Below are 21,409 nucleotides of genomic sequence, written 5' to 3' on the forward strand. Positions count from 1 at the left end.
GCGTTGCAGCCTTCGTGTGGGGAGCTTCACCTTGCCGCTGCACCGGTTGTCGCCCTGAGGCGGACTGGCAGCCCTGAGCGTCGCAGTCATGCCGGCCGGACCCGTGCAGGCGGTGCCTCCGCCGCCGCCAGTAGCCACCGAACCCAAACAGGTACCTCGGCCCGAGTTCCTCAGCCCGCAGTCCTGGGGTAGGCCTCGTCCCTCCCCTCCCGCGCGGGCGCCACGGCACTCCTGCTGGAAAGTTCAGGCCGCCCTGAAGGACCTGGAGGGACTGCAAGTCCCAGGAGTCAACGCGCTGAGTTGCTTTCTGGTCTCCAAAACTCGCTAGAACCGGAATTCTCAGAGTAGAGCCTCGGCTTCATCTGGGGGCTTATTAGAATCATGAAGCCTCCACTCTAGACCTAAGTAGGAATATGCATTTTAACCATTTCCCAAGTTATTTCCTTAAAGTGAGAAGCCTTGGGCTAGCCTGTTCACCGTCGCAGTTGGGCCTACCAGTCGCTCAGCCTTTGTCTAGTAGTCTCTAATTTCCTAGCCTGCCCTATGCCATTTTGGTTTTTTTAAACACCTGCGAGATGCTTTCCCTAAACTAGACAAGGTGCCAGTCTTCATTACAGAATGAATGAGGGATAACTCCTGCCTTAACAGAGAGTCCAGACTAGTGAAAATATAGATATGCACAAATACTCAATGATAAAGTGTCAGGCAACCTTTAAAATCTCTCCAGGCTGGGCACATGACACACAGCAGAAATCCCAGCATTTGTGAGTTTGAGGCAGGAAGATCTTTAATTGAGTGCCAGCTTGGACTATAGGATGAGACACCAAAGCTCACAAATAGCTGGGGAGGAAGTATATGGGTAAATATTTGCAGTTAAATTAAATACAAATAAACCATGAATTTAATCAGCATTGCTTAAAAATGTAAGGGAAGTCCACAGGAGTGAGAGGGGAGTGGCTATTTTAGAAGAATGATTAGCGGTGAAGATGGAGAATGAAGAGTGATGGAGAAAGGAAATATTCGTCATATATCAGGCACATACTATATGCTTATTGTTGCTTTGGGTTCAGAATACAGTCTCAAACATGACAGATGAGGCCCATGTTATGTATTTGTGTGCCTATGTGTATTTCCCTTGACACTGGGGGAAAACAGACAAGGTGATACCAAATAATAGTTACAAGATCACCAAGATAGGAATCAGATGGTCCCTCTCTTCTCAAAGGTACGTGAGCAAGTGTGGCTCAAATACAGGTTTGGGTTAATGGTGGTTGGAGATGCAATTAGGATTTGACTATGTCCTTGAAGACAGTAGGAGACATTTTTAAGCTGGATAGTGGCATTTGTGTTTCAAAAATTTAGGCTGACAGTGACATAAAGAGAGGGAAGAGAAACAGTTATGGTATTCAAAAGACACTGAGGGTCTGATCTAGATTAGGGCAAGAGGAATGAGCATGTGATTGTCACAGAATGGCTGATGACAGTTTCTCCAGCTAAAGTGACATGCTAGAATCCTAATTCTGCCTGTGGGGTCAGGCATAAGTTTGTTATTCCCCTATTCAAGGTTGTCATCAGGATCCTAAGACTTAGTACAATTCAGGTGCCTGACAATACTTAGTGTTTGGTGAATGTTTATTTAGGAGACTGAGAGGGTTTGCATTTCTGGCTTATGTGACTGGAAAACCATTCTAGGTTAGACATGACAGTGCCCTGGAGTCCGTTTAGTCTAAAGCTTGGTGGTATTCGAGAGTTATCTGGGAGATTAATTTAGGCAGAATTTTTCAGCCTAAAGTAGGGAAAGGAAGTGTAGAACGTTGTTTTCAAGGATGTCTGGCTGAAGACTGAATACCAGAAGTTATAAATCATGTTTAGAGCAGTCCTAATTCTGCGACCCTTTAATACAGTTCTTTGTCATGACCCCAAACCATAAAGTTATTTTCATTGCTATTTCGTTAAGTATAATTTTGGTGCTGTCATTAATTGTAACTATCTGATATGTAGGATTGTCTTAGGTGACCCCTGTGAAAGAAGGGTCATTCAATCCCCACAGGAGTCACAACCCATTAGTTGAAAACTCCTGGTTTAGAGATTTCTAGTGCTATAGGTAGGAGGTGCAATACAAAAGCCAGAAGACATAGAGGCTCCTGCAGCTGTAGTTGACTTTAGGCAGTTATCTTTTACTTCGCCAAAAAATATTTGAAATGAGCACTTGGGAGGCAGAGGCAGGTGGATCTCTGTGAGTCTGAGGCCAGCCTAGTCTACAAAGTGAGTCCCAGGACAGTCAGGGGTGTTACACAAAGAAAAACTGTCTCAAACAAACAAAAAGAATACTTGAAGTAAATGAACCAAATAGGAGATGAAATAGGAACTTGGTATGTTCAGCTGCCAGAACAGGGAAGCAGCAGCCCAAAGGAGCATGAAGGTTGAGAGAGAAACCTTGTTTTTCAGCTCTTAACTGAGAGGAAGAAGCTGCTGGGTAAAGTACCAGAGATAAAACATTAAAGAGCCTTTTGTCTCAAACTCCATTGAAGCTCCACAAACCATTTCTGCATTTAACACTGGCTAGGTTTATAGAATGGTTGTATAGAAAAATGGGCAGCCAAGACAGAATGAGCTATCAGCCAGACGTTTTTTTTCTCTGCCTTCATTTCTATTTGTGCTGAGTATAGAACCTAGGACCTCATGCAGGGTAAACACATTAAACAACTGGGCTGCTCTCTGGCTTACCTGCTTCTTTTGTTTGTTTGTTTTGTATTTTGAGACAGGGTTTCTCTGTGTAGCTTTGAAGCCTGTCCTGGAACTAGCCTTTGTAGACCAGGCTGTTCTTGAACTCTACCTGCCTCTGCCTTCCCGAGTGCTAGGATTTAAGGCATGTGCCATGTTAATAGGCAGTCATTAAGTGTTCTGTGCAAGGCACAGTACTAGGTTCAGGGCTAAAGACATGGCCTTTTGGATTCTGGAATTTGGTTTCTTAGATTGTGGTCAACATCCCTGAATCTAAATCACATGGATATTGGGTAAAAATGCAGATTTAGAGACTAAGGATATAGTTCAGTGCCTTGCTCAGCATGTATAAGGCTCTGAGTTTGAGCCCTTATTCTTTGGCAAGTAAACTAAAAATGTTTCTGATTACACCAGATGTCTGTCTAAAGGTGAACCAAAAAAGCCATTGTTTTCCCTAATATTTTTTTTTTTTAAGATTTTCTTTAATGCATATACAGTATTCTGTCTGCATGTATGCCTGCAGGCCAGAAGAGGGCACCAGACCTCATTACAGATGGTTGTGAGCCACCCTGTGGTTGCCAGGAATTGAACTCAGGGCCTCTGTAAGAGCAGTCAGTGCTCTTAACTTCTGAGCCATCTCTCCATCCCATTTCCCCTAATTCTTAGGAATGGCTGCATAAGTACATATTAAGAAGTCTGCAAGACTGACTCTTGTCAGTTGTATCATGAAGAAATGCTGGGAGTTGGTATAGAGTTTATGAGAGCCCAGCCCAAACCAGGAACTTGAAGATCTTATTTCCTTTTTCTGTTTTCACAGCCAGTTGAAGAAGAAGCATCATCAAAGGAGGAATCCACCCCTTCCAAGCCGGTGGTAGGGATTATTTACCCTCCTCCAGAGGTCAGGAATATCGTTGACAAGACTGCCAGTTTTGTGGCCAGGTAACAGCTGCTTCTGCACAGTGGGTTGGGGAAAATTGTAGTATAAAGGGCAGCATGGGATTTTTTAGAGGCTCTGGCTTAGACCTGTTCTTCCAAAACCACAGTAGGCAGTGAGGTAGGCAATAGACAGGACTGCTGTCTTTGACATACCACAACAGTGGCCACAGTGAGAGCCATAACTAGCTGTATAATCATTAGGAGTTTCTGCTTCCAAAACAAGCCTGAGAAAGTTCCTGACAGCTTCTTTTAACTGATGATGTGAGTATGCTGTGTTTGAGCTGTTGGCCAGAGGAAATAGAAAGCAGGGTTGATTATTCTCATTGTGTAAGGACTACTTTTCCACAGAGCCTCAAATGATCATTTACAGATGAGTCAGGTGAGATAGCTGATAGGCCTGAGTGAAGCTCAGCTATGTTATAAGCATTTAGTTATCTTCCTGGGTAGGTGAGAATTGGTCAGGATTCGTTCCTCCCAGGCAAATTCTTGGGGCTCACTGGCTGACCAGCCTGTCTAACCATTTGTCTCAAAAAATTAAGGTTGAAGATGCTTGCATGCTTGTTCTAGGAGAGAGCTGATAATTCAGGTCTCTGCTAAGCCAGGTACTCAGGAGCAGGCAGTGGATATCTTCACCCAAATCGGACTAGGTAGGTCTTTCCAGTCCTGCATTTTCCTATCAAAAAGCTAAATTGGAAATTACCTTTAAAAAGCCCTGCCAGCTGGACTGAGTCATAGTCAGTCTTTTCTGCTGAAATCCATTCCTGTGTTGGAGGATCTAATTCTAAAATTAGTAGTAAGCCAACTTAGAGCACTGAAATTTCTTAGAATAAGTACATCTGCCTTCTCATTACATCTTTTTCTGTTTGTTCCCTGAGGTGTAGAGGCTGTGGCTTAGGCAGTCTGAAGAAAGAATGACCTGTCTGGCACTAGACCCTGGAGCAATGAGATTTGGGAACCTGGCTTGGTATATTCAGGCTATTTCTGAATGTAGGATTCTGGCCAGAGAGAATCAGTGGAAACCCCATGGCCTCTCCTGAGAGGCCAGTCATCTCCAGTGTTGGTGGAACTGCCCCTTCTAGGCTACATAATAGTAACTGTCCCCTTTGTTTGCAAGCCACTGTATTTAAAAAAAAAAAAGTCTTGAGCGTCTCCTTAAATACTGCTTGAGCAAATCTCAATAAAGTACAGGGGGAAAGTGATGTTAACCACATTTTACAAATCAATCTAGGAATACTTTGAAATCTTGCTCTATGTGAGACTAAGAAATGAAGCAGAAACTTGAAGGTGTATATCTCTTGTCTTTTTAAGGCAGTGTGCCTTTAAATTGACACATGTTATATGTAAGTATGACACTTGGAGCTAGGGTTGGCGGCATACTTAACTACACCTGGAAGGTAAAGGCAGTTAGATCAGGAGTTCAAGGCCATTCCTTCGCCTGGATTAGATGAGACCCTATCCCAGAAAACCAAAACCAGAAAGTTAGGGCCTCTTGAGTTATAACTACTGGACTCTTAAAAATCTGAATTCCCCATTTCATCTTTATGGTAGAGGATTGCATTTCTTTAGTGTGGGCATATATCTGTATGTGCACATGCGTGCGTTCACACGCTCACGCACGTGCGCACACACACCCTCTCACCCTCCCTCTCCCCCCATCTCTCTTAATCAGAGTACAGCTTGTGAGAATCAATTCTTTCCTTTTACCATGTGGAACCAGAAGATCAAACTCAGGTTGTTGTTCTTGTCAGCAAGCACCTTCACCTACTCAGCAATTACACCATGCTCTTATGCAGCATCTATATAGTATATATAAATCTTGCAGAGCCTTGTAAACCTTACAGAAGTTTTTCCTTTGTGGACCTCCCAAGTAATAAACGAAGTTACTTTAGGCAGTATTTGGACAAGATATTGACATTTATTATTAGCTGTTTGGGTTTTTTGTTTTTGTGGAACTGGGAACCAAAGTCAGGGCCTTATGCACATTAGACAAGCACTCTACAATTGTGCCACAGCCTCAGCCAAAGACATTTAATTTTCTAAGGAAAACAAACAAACCTAAGAAAATAAAAAAATAAAAAAAAAAAAAAAACAATTACTCAGCTGGTTATGGATGTTACAGAAGTGTCAGAGGAGCTAAGGGATGGCTATTGGGAGTAGCCAGGTCCATTTTGGCAGCTGGCACTAATTGCTGATTTGAGGAATGGACTGGTTTGATGAGTGGGGTTGACACAGATGTTGAAATGGATGGAGGTTTGTATTGAGTGGTCACAAAGGTTGTGGTATTCATTATTGGTGTGTTAACTTTTTCCCCCAGAAATGGGCCTGAATTTGAAGCCAGGATCCGACAGAATGAGATCAACAACCCCAAGTTCAACTTCTTAAATCCCAATGACCCTTACCATGCCTACTACCGCCACAAGGTCAGCGAATTTAAGGAGGGGAAGGCTCAGGAACCCTCAGCTGCCATCCCCAAGGTCATGCAGCAGCAGCAGCAAGCCGCCCAACAACAGCTGCCCCAGAAGGTTTGGAGCCTATCCTCTATTTGTGGGTTAAAGAGGAAGTACGGTGGGTGGGCATATTTGCTGTTTACAGTCATAGCCACCGTGGACTGAAGTAAAGTCACCTTCATCTCCCAGAAGCATTGATGATACATAGCACTTTTTGGGCACTGGTTGATCAAGCTGTGTGCTCTGGGCTCAGATCATGAAAAGCCCAGCAGAACAACTGATAACAGATGGCAAAGCTGGGGCTTGTCCAAATACGAAGTATTAACCTAAGGACTAAGAGTTAGTTGTAGTGTGGCCTGGATGAGCTAAGGGACATAATGTAGCCTTGTGCCATTATTTCCCTTTAGTTTGAGCTGTTGGGGCCCAGGAGTGTTGAAGCCAGAACTAGGGACAATCAAGAATGTCAGTGAAGGATGAAAGTGCCAGTGCAGTTTGTCTGCTTTGTAGAACTGGCCTGGTTTCTTCATTTTGCACCATTCTCAGACTTTTTTGGGAAAAGCTTTGTTTAGCCATGAGAAATAAAAGTTGAAGTCATGTTTGAAGACCTTGCATTTCAATTGCTGCTTGTAGGGCCTAAGTTTCTCGTTTATAAAAAGCATTCGCAGTATCTGTTCTGTCTGCTTCAAGGTTCTCTCGGAGGTCATTGATATACTTTATGCAGTGGGATTCTAATGTGTGGGAATTAAGATTCACTGGACTCAGTATAGGTTAAGTGAGGTTTGTTCAGGGAGAATTCACTTACACATGAAACAGATGATCACCGCGGGTTCCTGCTCCACAGAAGCCACCCTGCTTCCGGACCAGGAAGCAAGAGAGTGAGATGGAGTCCAGGACCCCAGACCTAGCCTTCCCCCATCACATCCACACCTGTGACCACGCCCAAGTGGGCGTGGTCAGTGCAACAAGTGCAGGTGGGGTGGATATCTTACTACAGGATTACACACACACACACACACACACACACACACACACACACACACGGGCCTTATGGTACAGCCTTGTAAATTGGGTTTTATAGCTTATTTCCTGTATATTTTACCACCTCTTTAGGCCTTTGATTTCAGGATGAGAGCAAAGATATAGATACTTGAAACAGATTAGGGAGTTGAGACATAGTTAGGTGAGACACCAATGTACTTGGTTGCCCATCTTCTTATAGCAAGTCCCAGTGATAACTCAAAATTAATAAAACATTGGAGTTGGAGTCTTTGAACATTCTGTGGAGTTAGTTTACTTCTGTTCTTATTCTACACTCTCTGTCTTAGGTCCAAGCCCAGGTGATCCAAGAGACCATAGTACCGAAGGAGCCCCCTCCTGAGTTTGAGTTCATTGCTGATCCCCCCTCCATCTCGGCCTTCGACCTGGATGTAGTGAAGCTTACAGCTCAGTTTGTGGCCAGGAACGGGCGCCAGTTTCTGACCCAGCTGATGCAAAAAGAGCAGCGAAACTACCAGTTTGACTTTCTCCGCCCGCAGCACAGCCTCTTCAACTACTTCACAAAGCTGGTGGAGCAGTATACCAAGGTGCTGGGTCAGGGCAGAGGGTAGTGTCTCACCACTCTGTCATTCACTCTGTCATCAAGGACACTTGCTTTGTGGGATATCTAGGGAAATGTGAATCCCAACCTAATGTAAAATCTTGACTCACATATAAGAGTGTGTGTGTGTGTGTGTGTGTGTGTGTGAGAGAGAGAGAGAGAGAGAGAGAGAGAGAGAGAGAGAATGTAAGTGCTTTTGTGCCTTGCTGTGGAACACACTTGGAGTCAGAGAACTGTGTTCAGTTCCTGTCTTCCACTGAGGATCAAACTTAGTACATCAGGTTTGCATAGTGTGTGCTTTTACCTGCTGAACTGTCTCATTGGCTCTAACTTTTGGTTTCTATTGTTACTTTTTTTAAGACAGGGTCTCACTAACCCTAACCCTGGTTGACCTTGAGCTCATTATGAGAACCAATCTGGCCTCAAACTCAGAGATCCTTTTGTCTCTGGGATTAAAGGCATGGCCCGCCACATCCAGCTTCTATTGTTATCTCTTTAAATCTTGTTATTATAGAGACTTGTTTATAAAGTTATTATTGGGTGACCATCTGCTATATAACGAGACTAGGTAGCACTAGCTGCTTTTAGGTGTATGTACATACTCGTTTGTCTACTATATGACCCGAGAAGCAAACTCTTAATAGTTGCTTCCTATTATTAATTTAACCTCGCAAAACTTTAGTGATGTTTCCCCAACTTTCACAAGCAGAAACAGGCTAAGAAAGATGATTTCATGGAGCTACAGTTATACCACAGGGATATATAGTACTGGCCCTGGGTCCAGCACTGGGGGGGAGGAGGAGAGAAAGACAAAAAAGTAATGAAATGTGAAGTTTTTCATAATCTCTATGATCTCAAATTAATAAGCAATGTTGCTGAGATTTAAACCCTTATTTTTTCCCCTATGGAGTAACTTACACTAGGAAAAATTCAGTATGAGTTTACTAACACTGAAAACATGCAGCATTTTCCCAATTGTCCCTGGCGATGTGTAGCTTGAGCTACAGACTGAAACTGCTTTGTTTGGTTGGCTTTTGTTTTTTTTGGAGGCAGAGTTTCTCTGTGTAACAGTCTTGGCTGTCCTGGAATTAGCTCTGTAGACCAAAGATCCACCTGCCTCTGCCTCTGGAGTACTGTGATTAATGGCATTCGCTATCACCATCTGGCTTTGAAGCTGTATTTTAAAAAAGAATCTGACAAAGCAGTTTGGTAATTAATTAATCAGCTGGGTGTAGTAGCTAACACTTGTAATCCCACCCAGCTCTAAGAAGATAAAAGGCATGAGGATCACTAGGAGCTTCCTGCTTTAAAAATCATTTTTTAAAAATGTGTTATAAAGGCAACTCGTGGTAGAGGTTTACCAGCAGCACATTTTCCTTTTGAGTGGAATGATCTATACTTGAGTTCTTAATATTTAGAAGTAGTGTTAAAGATCTAAGTTGAAAGGATTCATAAGGACTAGCTCTTGAGTATAAAATTAAAAGTATAAAACCGTGTTTTAGAATCTAGAAGCTAATAGAACAATGACTAAAATCCAAAGCCAAAGGGTTACTGTAAGTATACAGTATCAGATTTTTAAGGATTTTCACATTTTTTTTTATTTTTATTTTGCATGTATGAGTGTTTTGCCTGCATGTATATTTCTGCACTACTCCTGTGCCTGGTGCCTTGGAGATTAGAAGAGGCCATCATATTCCCTGGAATTAGAGTTACAGATGGTTGTGAGCCACCATATAGGTGCTGGGATTTGAACCAAGGTCTTCTGAAGAACAGCCACGGCTTTTTGCTGCATGCAATCTCTTCAGCCCCATAGTATGAGTTCTGAGTAAAGCCTGGGTTCAATTTGAACTGCTTCCATAGACAAATCCTATGTCTATATTGTTACTTTTGTGTTTCTTCCTTTGTATTTGGATATCGGCTTTGACTCATAGCTTGAAGGCACTGTTGTCTACCCATGGAAAACTCAACTAGCAGGTAGATTCTAGGAATAAAGGTATAAGGGCAGGGCAAGGTAAAAAATTGTGCTGCTTTGTGAGTGGAAGTAGATATTGCTGGGACAAATGGAATGGTTGTTAGAATAAAGGTAGTCAGTGTTCCTTTTCTTAGTAAATGCACGTTAGACATTGGGTTTCTGTTGAGAAGACAGATTCTTAGTTGGGTAGAGAATAAAGGTGAGGTGTCTGCAGGGATGGTTCAAATGAATATATATACTCTAAGTCAAAAGGCAGGAGATAGAACTACTGGGAAGTAGGGAGGAGGTGGTTGTGGTCTTGAACAGGACAGCAGAGAAGGACTGAATAACATTTTCAAAATGACAGGAGCACATCAGTGTCACTTAATGTAGTGTCATGTAGCATGATCTGGGTAACCTGCCAATGGTTTGCATACTTACGGGCCCAGCAAGGCTACCTCTTTGTTTTATACTGTGATACACTTGACAGTTGTTCTAATTCTCTTTCAGATCTTGATTCCACCCAAAGGCTTATTTACAAAGCTCAAGAAAGAAGCTGAAAATCCCCGAGAAGTTTTGGACCAGGTAAACACAGGATTTCCTGCTACCAGGTACCAATGCAGCAGGTTCTTTGTGTGGGCTTTTTGTTTAGAAGCCATCTTTAAGTCAGAATAGGTTGGCCTTCCCTAATCTGAAATTTAAAAAACACTCTGAAATCCAAAATTTATGAGTGCCACTAGAAATTCAAAATTCCACATCTGACCTCATATGATAGGTCACTTTCTAAATGCAGCTCCACTAACATTGTATAAAATTAACCTTCAGGTCATGTATATGAGGTACGTATAGTATGTAATGACGTTCAGGTTTAGACATCTGGTGCATCTCATTCATCATGTACATGAAAACATTCCAAAATTAGACACACTTGTGGTCTCAAAGCATCTCAGGTAAAGGGTAGTCAGCCTGAACCTAGTTGTAGGGTGCTGAGAAGAAAAGTTTAGCAAGTTTCTCTTCCCTTCATTAGGCAGAAACTACTCCTTAGCAGATCCCTGGGTGAGAGAGGTAAGGAGGTGCCTTTTGAAGTCACCAGGCTCTCACAATTGAGCACACATGTTGGTTTGTGCTGGTTGGTTTTAACTGTGAGGCGGCTGTTTCTCAGACTCTTAGATTGGGACTGCTTTTGCAGATAAGCAGGTTTGCCAGGTGTAGTGTCTCACCTCTAATCCCAGAACAAGTTCAGGGCCACTCAGGGCTACAGAGTGAGACCCTGTGTCAAGAACACAAAGTGCCCACCCAAAAGCTTTTGATAGCTTCATACAAGTATGTGCTATTTTTTAGACATCTTCATCTCCCCTTATTCTTTCCTTTCTCCTGCCTTTTCCACTGAAGCCCTTTGCAGTAAAGTCCTCCTCCTTTCAGGTCATCTTTTGTGTGACCTACTGTGTGTATTGAAGTTGCTTACACAAATGTGGGATGAGAGATTTCCTGAAGTGTGGCTAACTAATCGTGGCTACACCACTGAAGAAAACGATACCCTTACCTAAGCCACCCTTAACTGCCAGTAGTTCCTCAATGCTAATGGGTCCAGTATTGTGTAGGTAACCACAGCTGCAGTGAGTTGATGAATACAAAGGCTTTGTTATGTCCAGAAGATGTCTTTTTGCTGAATACTTCCCATCTTCTGGTTCTTATATTCTTTCTATTCCCTCTCCTATAAATGTTCACTGAGTCTTGGAAGGGGTAATATGAATGTCCTCTTAAGGGCTGCACATCACTATCATTTATCCTTGGCATTTGACCAGGGTCCCTACATTAACTGCCACAAAGTTTAATAAGTTTCTCTGCTGAGAACAATCATGATATATACTTTGAACACTTTAACAGTATGACCGTCTATCAAAAGAGGAAAAGAAGGTGATAGGTTCCCCTAGGGCCCGTGACACTTGCAGCCACTGGCTCTTGACAAGGTTTACAGTACCACTTACTAGGTTTTCATGCACATTGACTGCAAGAGAGTTTGGTGCTGTGAGCCTGGAGCCTTTGCCAACTCAGGTGGAACACTGGAAGTTTCTTCTTGTGAACATAGTTGCTTCTTGGTCTGAAGGCAATGCCCTGAAGCCTCATTGGAGGCACCTTGCTATGTTCTATCCTTACAGGTGTGTTATCGAGTAGAATGGGCCAAATTCCAGGAACGTGAGAGGAAGAAGGAGGAAGAAGAGAAAGAGAAGGAGCGAGTGGCCTATGCTCAGATCGACTGGCATGATTTTGTGGTAGTGGAGACAGTGGATTTCCAACCCAATGAGCAAGGTAGGACTGGGAGAAGAGTGCCTCCCCTCCGTATGGAGTCAGGAGCTCTGGCACAGAACCAGGCACAGTACTTCATTACTGGTGTGTGTTTGTTTTCCCTCTATTCCAGAAGGGGAAACATTGTTCATTTGCTCAAGTTAAATGCAATTCAACAGCTGGTTACCATGTTAGACTCTAATGTCCTCTGCAGATAATAAAATTAGACAATTCCCTAGTCTTCCTGGAGTTCACAGACAGGGCAAGGAATACCTTTTTGTTTTGTTTGTTTGTTTTTAGGAGACAGGGCATATTAATCAGGGTTTTCTAGAGGAACAGAACTGATAGAATGAATCTATATATGTAAAGGGGGGTTTATTAGAGTGACTTATAGTCACTAGTCCAACAATGGCTGTCCAGGAGGCTGGATGTCTTAGCTGGTCTTCAGATTCATTGGAATCCTAACTAGGGAAAGAATGCCTCGGCAGCAGGATAGGCAAACCTTTCATCAAGAGTGAGGAAGGCAAGTAGGCAAAAAAAAAAAAAAAAAAAAAAAAGCCTTTCTTTCCATGGCTACTAACAGAAGGTCTCACTGTGTAGAACAGGCTGACTATAAACTTACAGAAAATCCACTTGCCTCAGCCTTCCTTCCAAGCGTTAAGATCGGAGGTGCTTGCCACCATACTCTACTCAGAATGCTTTTGACCTTGTCTTATCCCTTTAGGGAACTTCCCACCCCCAACAACACCAGAGGAACTGGGAGCCCGAATCCTCATTCAAGAGCGCTATGAGAAGTTTGGGGAAAGTGAGGAGGTGGAGATGGAGGTTGAGTCTGATGAGGAAGATGAGAAGCAGGAAAAATCTGAGGAGCCCCCTTCCCAGCTGGACCAGGATACTCAAGTACAGGACATGGACGAGGTAAATTCCTAGGTGGTTTTAACCTGATCTTTCTCCTGGGGACCAGGAGGCTGGGTGATGCTCTCCTCGTCCAAGGTTCCGCTCTTTGAGACTCATAAGACTGAATCCCGGAGAAGGCCAAACTGGCTGCTGCTGTTTAAGCCCAGGCAGCCCAACATGTTTCCAGCTCCAGCAACAAAGATCAATTCATAGGAAAGATCTGAAAACTGTGCTGGCTTTGTAGTCTGTTGCTTTCCCTTTGGCTCAGCATCCCTGCTCTCAACCCACCCTCTACCAGCCCTGTTAGGGAGCCATATCACCCTGTGTTTTGATGCCTTTCTAAGCTTAGGCCTAAAGGATCACTAGTTCCCAGGCTTATCTAAATGTAGCCTACATATCCTTTCAGACATTTCTACCCTCTTCCAGCATGGTCCTCCAAGTAGGCACAGAATCCTGAGCCAAACTGCTTTCCCTGCTTTGAAAGAATTTGTGTATAGCTTGAGAAGAAAGGGCCCCAGTGTCTGTGGGAATTGACTTTTTCTCTCCCTCCCAGCATTGCTCTGGGAGCAGCTACCATTGAGCGCTGACTTGGCTCCTGTATTCCTCTTCTATGTGTTAAGTGCCTTTGGCCTCTTGGGATTGCCTGGTGCCAGCCGCTGGAAATGCCTGGGAGGAGTGTTAGCACCATGGTCCCTGATGCTCCCATTCATGTTGTGAGGAAAGAGCTTGGCTTGCTGCCAGTTGACCTTAGCTGCTCCAGAAGGCTTAGCACATGGACACTGGCTGGCAGGGACTGAGGCTCCTTGCCACCCTGAGAGCTGCCACAGATGCGCGTTCATCTCCTGAGTTGTGCTACTGCTTTGCTTTTCAGGGTTCAGACGATGAAGAAGAAGGGCAGAAAGTGCCTCCACCCCCAGAGACACCCATGCCTCCGCCTCTGCCCCCAACTCCAGACCAAGTCATTGTGCGAAAGGACTATGATCCCAAAGGTAGGGCCTGCCTCCTAGTCAGTCCTCCTGCTGCATGGTTGTGAGTGTTCTGCAGGTGGGCTGTTATTAGGAGGGCTTGAAGTGACCCTATGTTACAAGTCTTGTGGTAGGAAACAAGAGTGTAGTCATTTCCAGTTTCGGGTTTCTGGCTTCTGGTGTAAAGGGGGCAGTGAATGCATGATTCCGGTGAATGATATTTGAATGCATTGCTTTCTTAACCTCAGCTACTATCCAGAATTCTCACGTAGACATCTCTGTTTCCTTTTAGCTTCCAAGCCCCTTCCTCCAGCTCCTGCTCCTGATGAGTATCTTGTATCCCCCATCACTGGGGAGAAGATTCCTGCCAGCAAAATGCAAGAGCATATGCGTATTGGGCTCCTTGACCCCCGCTGGCTGGAGCAGAGGGATCGCTCCATCCGAGAGAAACAAAGTGATGATGAAGTTTATGCACCAGGTGAGGGGGAGCTTCCCAGCCCATAGCTTCCTTTATGTAGACACAGAACAGTTGAGGTCAGTGAGAATTTTGGAGATAGGTGCAGCCTGTGCTGTTGCAAAAGAAATCTGTGATAATTCCATAACAATATACTGGCAATAGCTGGGAGGGATACTTAGTCATTTGCTCTCTTGGACAGATTTATAATTGAAATTTTCTTTCCTGGAGTGACACTCACTATTGCCAAAGCAGCAAGATAGGGCTGCACATGGTGGCACATGCCTTTAAACCCAGCATTCCAGAAGCAGAGACAGGTCGATCTCTGTGAGTTGAGGTCAGTATGGTCTACATGTAGAATTCCAGGACAGCTAGCACTACATAGACTCTGCCTTAAAAACAAAACAACACAACAAAACAAAAACCCCAGCAGTATAGGAAGAGAGCTGGGTCTTTAGTCTTGTTAATAAGGGTTGGACAAGCACCAGGTCTTTAGGCTTACTGCTTCTCTGGCAGCCCTCTAGACAAAGAATGAGTGACATGTTAGAGCTGACAGGCAGCCTGTACTGTGGATCCAGCCTCCACACTCCCATTTCCAGAAAGCTGCTGACTTGTCAGAAAGGCACCAGGTTTAGCTTCTCTTTCTCTCCGTTCTGTTGTATACAGGTCTGGATATTGAGAGCAGCTTAAAACAGTTGGCTGAGCGCCGTACTGACATCTTTGGGGTAGAAGAAACAGCCATTGGTAAGAAGATTGGTGAAGAGGAGATCCAGAAGCCAGAGGAAAAGGTGACATTTCCATGAGTCTTAGTGCCTTCCCTGCTTTCTGCCTCAGTTCCAGGAGTCCTGACAAGCTGTGTCTTTATATTCCCATGCAGGTGACTTGGGATGGCCATTCAGGCAGCATGGCCCGGACCCAGCAGGCTGCCCAGGCCAACATCACCCTCCAGGAGCAGATTGAGGCCATCCATAAGGCAAAGGGCCTGGTGCCAGAAGATGACACTAAGGAGAAAATTGGCCCTAGCAAGCCCAATGAAATTCCCCAGCAGCCACCACCACCATCTTCAGCTACCAATATTCCCAGCTCAGCACCCCCCATCACATCAGTGCCCCGGCCACCTGCGGTGAGTCAGAAGCTTCCCTGTGACCAAGTGTTAGTGTTCTCATCTTTAATCTTTATGGTGGGATGATGGTATTGTCTGGGAAGGTAACTGTTTTAGAGTACAGCCTGAATGCTAGTTTGTCAAGTTGAAACAAACTTGTAGTTTTGTCTTCCACTGCAGAGGAGAATTAGAATAGGGAGTAAGCTAAGGTGCGAAACAGATTCGAGGCAAAGAAGGGCTGTGAGCTTAATGGGTCTTTGGGAACTGGTGGCCTGTGTCCAGAAGATCAAGTCAAGGTTAACTTCTGAAGTGGTATTGTCTGCCGTGAAGAGCTGGTTCTGAACCACTAAGCCCCAAGTGGAAAGGATATTACCCCGGAACTCTCAGCAGCAAGATGCTGATATATTGGGCCAGATGTGAGACTTCCAGTCTCAGTGGTCCAAGCTGTCAAGCCCCATCCTGAGTGGCCAGTTGTGTGCCCTTGAAGATGAGCCTTGGTTTTCTGTGACTTATGGGTCTCCTCCCACCCTCAGATGCCGCCTCCAGTTCGGACCACTGTTGTATCTGCAGTACCTGTCATGCCTCGGCCACCCATGGCATCTGTGGTCCGACTGCCCCCAGGCTCAGTGATTGCCCCCATGCCACCCATCATCCATGCTCCTAGGATCAACGTGGTACCTATGCCTCCCGCTGCACCTCCTATCATGGCACCCCGCCCACCTCCCATGATTGTGCCAACAGGTCAGTCTGAGTGGTTTTCATCTGTTGGGTCAGTCCACAGAGCCATAGCTGGTGTCCATGGCAACTATTCCCACTGGGAATCAATCCAGAGGAAATAGAAACTAGGAACTGGGAGCCATTGAGAAAGACAAGAAACAGAGAAGGCATAGCTAATACTAGTGTGTCTGCGTTTGCTGGTCAGGTCCGTGATGGGCTCAGAAGCCTGACAGTTGACTCTTTTCTGGCTGCCCTGCCTCTAGTTCTCTGCTGCCTAATATAGGAAGCCTCCCAAGACTCCCTGCCAGGAAACCTGCGAGTGCCAGACTTATCAAAGCAAGGCACTCCATACCTCTGAGGAGCAAAGCCTTTAAAATCTCCCCAGCCCTGCCTGCTGGGCCTCTGCACCCCTTCTGTACTCATGGGGTGGCTGTACCTTGTTTTTGCAGCCTTTGTGCCTGCCCCACCTGTGGCTCCAGTCCCAGCTCCAGCACCAATGCCTCCTGTACACCCGCCACCGCCTATGGAAGATGAGCCTCCTTCTAAGAAACTCAAGACCGAGGACAGCCTCATGCCTGAGGAAGAGTTCCTGCGCAGGAACAAGGTGTGTGGTGATCAGAGTGCTGCCTGGTCCCTGGAGTATCTGGCAGCAGCATGGGATGCCCAGGCCCCAGTTATGTTCCCCTGCCATGCTGTTAGCTTCTGGGTGTGTGTCTACTGTGAGGTCAACAGCTGGGGAACATAAAATTCTAGTGGTGGTAGTGGTTCTGGTACTATGGCCTCTTGTTAGAAACCAGTGTGGAGATGCAGCTGAGTGAAGTGCTATGAGCACTATACTGGTCCTGGGCACAGTTCTTAAATTCAGTTCCACTTCCAACCCTGGGAAGGCTGCCTGTTATTTGCTCAAAATTTGACAAAATAGTTTTTCCAAGACTAAAGTCTTTTTTTTTTTTTTTTGAGATAGGATTTATCTGTAGCTGTGCAGCCTATCCTAGAACTAGCTCTGTAGACCAGGCTGGTCTCACTCACAAAGATCACCTGCCTCTTCCTCCTGAGAATTGGGATCAAAGGCTTGCGCCACTACCGTCTAGCTAGAATATATTTCTTGAGCACCTACCAAAGGTTCAGACTATTCTCTGTTTAAAAGTGTTCCCAGCAGCCTGTTTCACAAGCAAATAGCATTGAGCCCAGGTGTCTTGTCCACCTTGGAGCTAAGTTGTGAACCCAGTACCTCACAGACCACATTATTTACTTTTCTGGTCCTTGGGGTTACAGAATGTTTTCACCTTAGTTCCATATTAACTGGAAAGCAAGACTGGTAGGTCTGTTTAAAGAAGGAAAAGGAAACCAAACATAGTATAACATACACTTAAAATGTCAGCACTCTAGAGGTAGAACAATTAAGACTAGTCTGGGCTACATATGAAACCCTGTCTAAAAACTAAAAAGAGAAAGAAAACAAAGCCTTATATAGTGTGCCACAAGTAAATGGGCCAGAGGGACAGGAATCGTTGTTTGGATGGGCCCACTGTTGTTAGAGCATAGTTCCTCGTTGGCTTGGGGCTCTCCAGGCATAATGTGCTCTCCATTTTGCAGGGTCCAGTGTCCATCAAAGTGCAGGTACCCAACATGCAGGATAAGACAGAATGGAAGCTGAATGGGCAAGGGCTGGTCTTCACTCTGCCACTCACAGACCAGGTATGTGCTGCCACCCCCAAATGTTACAGGTGCTTAGAAGTCAACGGTTAAGTCAGCTTCTCCAGCTGTTCTTAGCAAGGGAATACATGACTTTCTTTGGTTCCACAGGTCTCTGTCATCAAAGTGAAGATTCATGAAGCCACAGGCATGCCTGCAGGGAAACAGAAACTACAGTATGAAGTAAGCCAGGGTAACCCCAGTCCTGTCCCTTAGATTCCAACACCTCTTGTCATCCCAGAAACAATCTGTTGCAAAGTAGGGTGGAGAGAGACCTGGATGTGGCCATCTGAGTCCATCCTAGAAATGATACAGCTGGGATATTGGGGCAGGTGAATCTGACAGTGCTGGATTCTGACAGCACAGTCTAATGCAGGGTTTAAAAACCTTTTAGAGCTGGATGGGGACCAACCCAGTGATGTGATCATAGCCTGGCTTTCTCTGCAAAGGGGCGTCTTCCGGGTCATCCCTTCGGTAAAATGAAGGTGTTAAATTAGGTAAAGGTCTTATGACCTGAGAAGTTGGCTGTTCCTCTGAGTCAGTCATGGCCAGCCTCTTGGGAGTTGAAAATTGAACCAGGTGTTGACTAAAGGTCCCTTATGTTGTTCAATATCAGTTGAAAGGAAAAAGTGTTCTAGAAGAAATCAAAGTTCCATAATCCACTGGCCTTCCCTTTAACATCCATATTATGAAGACTAGAATATTAACAGCTAAACCCTGTTATGTGAGGCTGCATTTATGTGGTCAAAAACAGGTGCCGTACCTAAGATGTTTGTCTGTATTCCAGGGCATTTTCATCAAGGATTCCAACTCCCTGGCTTACTACAACATGGCCAGTGGTGCTGTCATCCACTTGGCCCTCAAGGAGAGAGGCGGCAGGAAGAAGTAGTGAAGTGATACTCCGGGCTCCGGCACTGAACCCCTTCGTTTACCACCACTCCCAGGGGCTTTTCTGGGACCTCAGGCATAGCCCGTGTATTTGTTTCCCTCTTAATCAGTTTGGGAATTCACCTAGTTCTTGGGAGAGTTGTTGTCCACTATCTAACCTGACATGGTTAAGAACAGCAGAGCTTTCTAAGCCAGTCTGTGGAATGATTTCTTGTTAGGTTCTGGATTGGAGATCCTTTAGGAAGTCCATTAGGAATTGAAAACTCAGGGTTTCCTAGAGGATAGTTTCATAATAATACCAAGTGACATTTGGCAGATAGAATATGGTTACTGTCATTCATTGTTTTGTATCATGCTTTGGGGTCTAATAAATCTCTTGAAGCCAAGCATGGTACGTGCATGCCTGTAATCCTGGGACTTGGGAGGTGCAGGTAGGAGAATTAGATGTTCAAAGTTACCCTCAGTCTTACAACTTAAAGCCTGCCTGGGTTGTGTGAGATACTCTGTTAAACAAAAAATATTTTTAAAAATTAAAAACAAAACACCTCTTGAACCCTCATGGAAGCAGTTTATTAGGTTTGACTCTTGGCCAAGTGTGCCCACTGCCTAGTACTGTGGAGCTCTTGGGGTCTCAGTAGTCCTGGTGTTTGTATATAAATTTTTGCTGCCATCATAGTCTTTCTTCTGAAAGGCATTATGGGCTGGGGAGGTGGCTTGGTAAATAAAGTGCTTATGGTGCAAGAATCCATGTAAAAGCCACTAGCACAAACCCCTCCAACCCTGGTGCACTAGGAGATTGAAGACTAAGCCAGAATCATGTGAAGCAGGCCTGTGAACACTAGAACATCTCTAAGTTAGATGGAAGGCAAAGCCTGACACCCATGCATGTCTTCAGGTCTCCACATGTATGCCATGGCACACCTTTACCAGATACATACATTTTATATTTGTAAAGCATTGGGACCCTCCAGCATGCAGTATCCCACAGAACAAGGACCACAGTATATGGCATTGTAGTTTCCTTCAGATCTAGAATCACCCATCAACTGAATGGCATAGTGGGTTTAGGTTAGGTGCTTCATTCAGTGTGAGCAAAGGGTGTTGTTTATGTGTGTTGCTAATGCCAAGTCTATGTACTTCTCTAAGGGCCTCAAATTTACTACTTCACGGGTTTTGTTGTTGTTCTTTTTTTGTTTGTATGTTTTATTTGTCTTTGTTTTGTTTTGAGACAGCTGGCGTGGACGTGCTATATAGACCATTTGGCTTTGAATGTACAGAAATCAGCCTGCCACTGCCTCTCAAGTGTATAAGCTGTCAGATCTGACACTGCTTCCTGGCCAGTTATGTGGTAGTCCTTATGTGTTTTTTCTTTTTTGAGGTACCAGAGGCAAGTCACAGTCCACAATCACATGGTTCAAAGATGAAGAATATGTGCAAAACATTTTTCTCAATCTTGGTCATTGAGTGAGGCCCTGATGTAGGCTATTATTTTTGGAACTGTGCTATTAGTGATACAGGTGCTGCTGTAAGGGAGCAGCTGAGAGCTTGTTGATTTTGTAAACAAAGCTGGTTTTGTTATGAGGATTACACATGCTCAGATCCCCTAAAAGGTCCCAATACCTTTTCGTTTGCAGTCCCTTTATGTGGTGCAGATGTCAGAGAGGAAAATGTTTTCAGGATTACGGAAGCAGTGTTCTAGTCTTCACTCTAGCTCCACCTTTCCTCTCCCAACCTAAGCTTAGGCAGCTCCTCGGCAGGGCCAAAAATAGCTTCTCACACTTCTCACAGTCAACTTGTTGATGCACAGTGCCATTCTGCACCCTGTGTGACATTTGCCTATCACCTGGTTGCCTGAAGTTTGCCTAGGGACTATTGCAAAATTTGACTTGCTGGTGGGCTTTTCTGATTTAGGGGCATGAAAGCAAGCTCACTGATGGACACTGATTGGGCATCACTAGAAATCCTCTGGAGGGATTTCCAAGAGGGAAGGACATCAAGAAGCCTTGGTGAATCCCGTGCCAAAGCGCTCCCTCTTGGTATTAGAGACATGGCATGGGGCCAGGGCATATGCCTCTGCAAACTGGCAGGCCCTTACAGTGCCTCTGCGGCTGTGGCTATGACAAGAGGCTGGGCAGAATGCAAGTGAATGGGCCCTTTGATCCATACTCCATGGAGTTAACAGTTCCCAGAACTCCTGAATGAATGTCACATTCACTGGAGGCTCATTGAGCACAGAGCCTTGTGACCTTTGGTGTCCATAGAGGAATGTTGTTTCCTGGCACTGCACATCCTACAACCTTGCAAGTTTAAAAAGTGCTTACTTAGCCTTTTTGTTTTTTTAAGTATAAAATACTCAGGCATGGTGGCACACTCATTTGATCTCAGGAGGCAGAGGCAGGCAGTTATTTGTGAGTTGGAGGTCAACCAACCTGGTCTACAAAATGAGTTTCAGAACAGCCAGCACTGTTACACAGAGGAACCCTGTCTTAAATAACCAAAAAAATCAAAAAATTGTGTGATATATATATATTATATATAAAATGTACTTGGGTCATAATGCCCTCCATTATCATCATCTCTTCCTCCCAGCAAACACTTTTCCAACAAGTTTCCTTGCTGTAGGTATGTGTGCGTTTCACTGCATTTAATTAGGATTGTGTATTTGATTAAGGGTAACTTACCAATGGCTATCCCACTAAAGAATATGCCCATCTACCCAAGCAACTGTTAAGTGCCTGTAGATCCTCAGG

At 44.7% G+C, this 21,409-nt stretch overlaps 1 protein-coding gene across 1 annotated transcript; it reads left to right on the top strand.

Moving 5' to 3' along the window:
- The first annotated feature begins 2 nt into the window (after nt 1-2).
- Sf3a1 (splicing factor 3a subunit 1) lies at nt 3-19,045 on the top strand. Its single transcript, XM_051200355.1, has 16 exons — nt 3-151; nt 3,542-3,663; nt 5,975-6,182; nt 7,433-7,690; nt 10,166-10,240; nt 11,815-11,965; nt 12,666-12,859; nt 13,710-13,827; nt 14,096-14,281; nt 14,924-15,045; nt 15,135-15,380; nt 15,893-16,100; nt 16,526-16,680; nt 17,673-17,774; nt 17,883-17,954; nt 18,559-19,045. The coding sequence occupies exons 1-16, from the start codon at nt 89-91 to the stop codon at nt 18,658-18,660; spliced, it is 2,382 nt and encodes a 793-aa protein (XP_051056312.1). The 5' UTR covers nt 3-88; the 3' UTR covers nt 18,661-19,045.
- Nucleotides 19,046-21,409: the final 2,364 nt, after the last annotated feature.

This window comes from Phodopus roborovskii, unplaced genomic scaffold (genome assembly GCF_943737965.1).
Source record: "Phodopus roborovskii unplaced genomic scaffold, PHOROB, whole genome shotgun sequence".
In the NCBI taxonomy this organism is placed as follows: Eukaryota; Metazoa; Chordata; class Mammalia; order Rodentia; family Cricetidae; genus Phodopus; species Phodopus roborovskii.